At 41.6% G+C, this 5,696-nt stretch overlaps 1 protein-coding gene across 5 annotated transcripts; it reads right to left on the bottom strand.

Annotated features, from left to right (window-relative positions):
* gkap1 (G kinase anchoring protein 1) lies at positions 1 to 5,696 on the bottom strand. Of its 5 annotated transcripts, none has more exons than XM_035659089.1 (12): positions 5,575 to 5,696; positions 4,912 to 5,179; positions 3,598 to 3,756; positions 3,250 to 3,327; positions 2,409 to 2,547; positions 2,265 to 2,293; positions 1,920 to 2,081; positions 1,244 to 1,330; positions 919 to 982; positions 731 to 801; positions 537 to 614; positions 1 to 127 (listed from the first exon to the last, which is right to left on the bottom strand). In XM_035659089.1, exons 2-12 carry the CDS (start codon positions 5,158 to 5,160, stop codon positions 86 to 88), a joined length of 1,158 nt encoding a protein of 385 aa, XP_035514982.1. In that variant the 5' UTR covers positions 5,161 to 5,179; positions 5,575 to 5,696; the 3' UTR covers positions 1 to 85. The 5 variants fall into 5 exon arrangements, with proteins under 5 accessions (XP_035514982.1, XP_035514980.1, XP_035514981.1 ...); XM_035659087.1 differs by having other exon boundaries at positions 5,517 to 5,674; XM_035659088.1 differs by having other exon boundaries at positions 5,505 to 5,655.

Genomic DNA, 5,696 nt, shown 5'->3' with positions numbered 1-5,696 from the left:
AGAACCCTGATTGTGATCAGTTACGTTTTTCTTCATTTGTTCATTTATTGAATTTTTCTTTTAAGGGGTTTTCCTTTTTAAACCTTCATAGATCCATCTCCGAGGCTTTCTTCCCTTTCTTGTTTCCCTGCCAACCAGAAAAGACCAGAAAGTACACAATTATTTACAAGTAAAACAGTATTTTGTTGACATGATTGAAGTAAAAGGTCAAAGACAATGAATTCCCTGCGGCAACTAAGCTTACTTTTATCCTGACCTCAGCTGAGTAAAGTACCAAACTAAATGATGCTCTTGTATGACTGTGCTTCTGTGCTGGGCCTGTTACTTACACTGCAACGTCTCTCACTTTGTCTGACTGACTGGCTGCTGTTTGTCTGGTCTACAGACGGAGACAAAGGGAACACGCATGCAGGTGCACACACCCACATATACACACACATGAACATCGGCTAATACACACACAGTAAAATGTACGACAGCAAATTGTCTCTTTTAAACTCCACTCTGAGACAGCGAGGGATTATCTGAACTCTCACCTGATGTTTTGGTTGTTCTGTCTGCAGACCTTTGACTTTAGATCTTTCTTGTTCAAGGGCACCGTGTAGTAATGTTACCTATTTAACAAAAAAAGAAGAAACATTATTTAAATGCACATAAATGTACATATATCTCACACACACACACGTTCCTCTCTCATAATCCATATCTCACTATAACATATATAACACACCTGTGATGACAGTTCTTCTTTTATATGTAGTAGCTCTTCTACCTGTAGAAGGATTTCTGCTTTATCTTTCACTGAAGGAGAAAAGTTAGAGACATCATAACACATCAGATCCCATTACATCTTCATTCAGAGAGATAAAGAAATGAAGAAAAGGTCTATGCAGTGTATTTTGGAAATGTTCAACTCACTTTCTCCCTGTTGGAGCATCTTGAGCAGCTGAGAATTTCTCGCTTTCACCTCTTTGTACTTCCCCTGCAGAGTTGAGAGACAAGAAGAAACACTTGTTGTCGTTTTTTTAAAAGAATTTATAGAATTTGCCACAACTGAAAGAGTGAGGAGAAGTGAATCATTATAACTTCTTGTATAAACAAATTAGTGTACAAATATATCGATACATTTGTATATAATGTATAATAAAAATATATTTTTAGCACATTGCTGGTAGATCAGGGTGATAGTATAATATTCCAGTGATATAACAGAATGATGGTGTAACTGCATTTGACTGCTGACCTCCCACTGTGAGATGGTCTTCTTTAGCTTATCGATTTCCTGGTCTTTCTTCTCCAGGTCGTACTTCAGCTGCTCTGCTCGGGGGTCCTAACGGGAAGGACAGGGAGAGAGAGAAATAAAAGAGCAAGTCAGGACAAATGTATACTTTCCCACCTATTTAGTTCAGTAGAGAAACACAAACATTACGTCATGATGTCATGATGTCATGATGTCGCATTATTTCAAACACTGTAAAATATAGAGACATGGAGATACAGAGATTGTATGGATAGACTCAAATTCACAGTACAATAAAACTAATATAAATCTCAAATAAGTCGCTGTTTTTTCGGACAGATGACCATTGATAAGATTGGGAATGGGAACTTTTACAACATGATAGAGTTGGGGCGATTAGATGAATAATACTGTCTGTGACTGGCTCAGTCCATCACCGGGTCGTTTTTTTGGATGGTTTTTGTAATTTTATGTTGCTAATTTAATGTTCTGCCTCTGAATAGTGAGAGCCACTCAGTCTCAACATCCGTCACTGAGCATATCTAACTCATTTTAACATGTATTGCTTGTATTCTGTATGTAACGTGTATTCTTTCTTATAGGCCAGATAAAAAAAGCTAACTGCTGATTTGTTCATGAGCTGTGGACACCAGAGCAATGACAAACAGCGTCTACTCACTGGTTCGTGTTCTGTGGAGGTGTTGACTTCTTGTCCATGGTTGTTAGAGTACTGCTCACGTCTCTTCTCCTGTTGGACAATCCGGGTGACGTCATCCTCGAGCTTATTAAAAAAGCGCTCCTCCTGCCCGACTCCCAACGCTAGGTTAGCCGCTCTGGCGTCCTGGATGGGAATGGTGTCAGTGTTTTAAAAAGGCGATATGCCACATCATACATGACATTTAACCCCAAATAAAACCCTGTACATATTATTTACAGGTAATTCAAACAGTTATTCTATATAATATATACAAGAGTGAGAGTTGAGGTTAAGAAAGGTAAAAAGACGCTCAGAGACTTTGCTCACCTCTTTCTCTTGTTTCCGACTCAACTGTTCTGCAGAGACAAAAGTACATTGAAATAAATATTATTCTGGGAGCCTGTTGCGCTACAGACTGCAGCAAGATCTTAGTTTAATGACTTTTGAAATAGATCAGTAAGTTTCGCTCACCTGCACTGCCTTCAGCCTGGAAGTCCTGCAGGGAAACTGTCTTTTTGTCTTTTGCCTGCTGATTCTTCTTTTTGTCCTTCTTTCCTCCGCCCTCTTTTCCTCCCCGTGACTTTGGCGAGGACGTGTTTGTGTTGTTGTGCTGAGTGAAAGCAGATCATCCCACTTATAATTATTACCATTTACAAAAAAACTTCCTAGACTTTGAACTAAAATAAAACTGAGTACATCCTTCATTTCATGCTAGAAATTATTTTAAGGAATGCAATGCAGTTTGAATATATCAGGACAGGGATTTGTTTTTCATTGTTTTTCACTGTTTTGGCTCCACTCCAGCTCACTGGAGCAGTGAACAGTGACTATGAGGTTAAAGTGCTGTCAGCTTCAAGGGGAGAGTGTTCACGTCCATGTCGGGTGAGCAGTGTACCACTTGCAGTTTGGTTTACTCTCGATGGCTGTGTATAAAAGGGTTACTCTGTCTATATGTAGACAGGTCGAGTCGAGACCGAAAATCAAGTGATGGACTAATATAGGTAACTATGGTGACCGCGAAACTCACAAAAAAGCAAACGGCCCTATCTAGAGCCAGTGTTTGGTTTGTCTGTTAAGGGCTACTGTAGAAAGATGACTGTCTCCATGGAAGTCGATAAAAACGGCTCATTCTAATGTAACAAAACTCTTCTTTTCAGGTCATTATACACTCCTCATACCTATGTGTGTTATATTTAATTTCTGTCAATAAATCATCCTCAATGTTACACAGTGGACCTTTTAAAAAAAAAAAAGACCCCCTTCAAATTTGACCTTCAATAGAGGCATATTAGTGTGTGTGTGGGCAATGTACCTGTTTGTGTTGTTCGTACTCCAGTTTACTTAGAATTAAGGCCTTTTCCAAGTCTGCCTCATATAGCTCAGAGGTTATCTACAGACGGTGGAGGAAAACAGACGAGAAAGAACATCCACTTGAGGCAGTTGGCACCGTCTACAACGTCAGACACGAACAGTTGGAAATGCAGTTATATCAGGGAGAGACAATATACTGCTGCTGCACGCAGCCCTCAACTAGTGACCTCTGAACAGCTCTACTAAAACAACCGTGAAGTAATGTGGCTCCCTGAAGGGCACATTGACTATGAAGAGAACATCATGGCTCGCCAGCTCAAATATTTGCTATGTGGCTGTTCTCTCTTACCTGTTCATCCCTCTGCTTCCACTGCTGCCACCCCTCTGGCGGTATATTATGGTCTCCTGATGCAGGACTGAGAAGTTCACTGGCTATTCCTGATAGTGTCATAGAGGGAGGTGGGGCACAAGACTTCTGAGGAATCTTCTTGAAGGCCAGATTACGTAACTGATAGAGAGATACAAGATTAATCCAGACACTTTCTGACTATTATTGCTGGTATAACTACTACTATTATTGACTACCATGCTCTATTGTGAGTGTTTAGGGGCTTATTATGGCCTTCTGCTCACTGATGCCAATCCTGCATGTCTACGTCTTCTGTCTGTAGGTTCCTTGTGTGGGTTAGTGGGTCTGTACACTTGCATATTAACAGGGCTGCAACTTACAATTATTTTCATTGTCTACTAATTTGTAGGGACGGCAATCAGGAACCGGTTCCAATTGTCCAACAGAAAGGCGTAGAGGAATAAACGGTCCAAAGAATGGCTTCATCACGCTGAAAATCCCTACTACTCTGAGGGTTTTCAGTTAGTAGATGAATTCAATGATGTGCCTACAAAGTGTCAAAAAAATCCCTCCCTCCAATCAATTGTTCCTAGATTCCAACGTGACCTCTTCAAGTTGTTTTTCTATTATTTCTCAACGTATCTGATCAACAAATGTCGTTTTTCTGTGTAATATCATAACGTTATATTAAATATTATGGGTGTGGCTTTGGAGAACAGGCGTCGGACGATATGAAAGTTTCATGTCACAATTATCTCGGTCAGAATAAATGCGATATACAATAGTTTTTATGATAACCACGACAATGTACTTTATACTTTTGAAATGGCATAAAAAAATACTGTAAAGTGCATCACAGACACCTCATCTCTCTGTTCTTTATTGTGTAATCTATACAGGAAAGATGTGAGCTCTCCCCTCGTCCAAAATGAACCAGGAACTCAATACAGGACTGTACGCTGGCGAGCTAGACAGCTTTCCCAAGTCAAGGAATGTGATACACGATAACATCGCATATCCCTAACCTTATCAGAGAAATAAGCCATTATCAGGCAATATAAATAGAAGAGAAAAAAAACCCTGGTTACATACTTCACTTGAATGACTGTCACCACTTCCTGTACAAAGCTGAGTGCAAAAACAAAACAAAGAGTGTGTTTCCATGTACCTGGCGGCACCCTGAGCAGTTTCAGTTCATGTGAAGTGAAACAACAGAGGAGCACGGCCACTGATCAGGTCTGAAGCCATGTAATGCAGCACAATAACACTGATGTGTGTACAGCTGAGGGGTCGTCAGATGCTCCTGTCACCCACCTCGTTCGCCTCAGTCTGCTGCTGCTCCTTCTTCTTCTTCTTCTTGTCTTTCTTCTTGTCGTTGCACTGACCCGCTTTCCCCCCGGAGGCTCCTGCCTTTCCCTGTCGGGTCTTACCGGAGGAGTCCCGTCCGCCTTTGGTGGTGGTCTTCCCCGCATCGGAGGCGTCGGAGTCCGAATCCGAGTCTATCTGGAGCAGGGCGAAGCGGGAGGCGGTGGTGGGGACGGTGATCATCGCAGACGATGCCATTGCGAAGAGGAACAAGAAACTGATGACAAAAAAATAAATAAATAAAGGAGATAGAGAACAATACAGTTAAAGACAACTTAAAGGCGAACACGAAACAACGATTTAGCTTCTGAAACGCAGCCTCTTTTCGAATAAAAACACACCTCGACCAGCGGGAGCATGTTTTATGTGGTGATCGGTGTGATGTGATTTAAACTGTGTCGTTGTTAACAGCTAGCATTGCACGTAGCAGCAAGTTGTTAGCTAGCTCACTGTGCGACGACTAGCCGGGGTTTTTTTTTTTTTTTGTTAGCTTCCAAACAAACAAGTGCAAAAGTAAACAAGCACGAACGTCAACAACACACCGGAGGACTCACGGTGAGCTGTTCTTCCCGGTACAGTCGCTGGTATGTCTCGAAAGGGAGCGATACTCACGGGAAAAGTTGCTGAAGAGTAACTTTCACCTGTTCGCGGAGGGACTGTGTGTGTGTGTGTGGGTTACCGTAGCAGAGAGTGACTACGGCTGCCCGGTGGGGCCAAAAAGGATAGAGGCTGAG

Source organism: Morone saxatilis, unplaced genomic scaffold (assembly GCF_004916995.1).
Source record: "Morone saxatilis isolate NCDOM2014 unplaced genomic scaffold, NCSU_SB_2.0 Contig16, whole genome shotgun sequence".
NCBI lineage: Eukaryota > Metazoa > Chordata > Actinopteri > Moronidae > Morone > Morone saxatilis.
The sequence above is the reverse complement of the archived record's forward strand: the minus strand, read 5'-3'. Positions and strand labels throughout refer to the sequence as shown.

Coding starts and splice junctions, on each gene's coding strand:
- gkap1 (XM_035659089.1), bottom strand. CDS start 5,160: ATGGCATCGTCTGCGATGATCACCGTCCCCACCACCGCCTCCCGCTTC. Junction 3,757..4,911: donor AGCAGACTGAGGCGAACGAG/GTGGGTGACAGG, acceptor TCTCTCTATCAG/TTACGTAATCTGGCCTTCAA. Junction 1,331..1,919: donor CCTCCACAGAACACGAACCA/GTGAGTAGACGC, acceptor CCTTCCCGTTAG/GACCCCCGAGCAGAGCAGCT.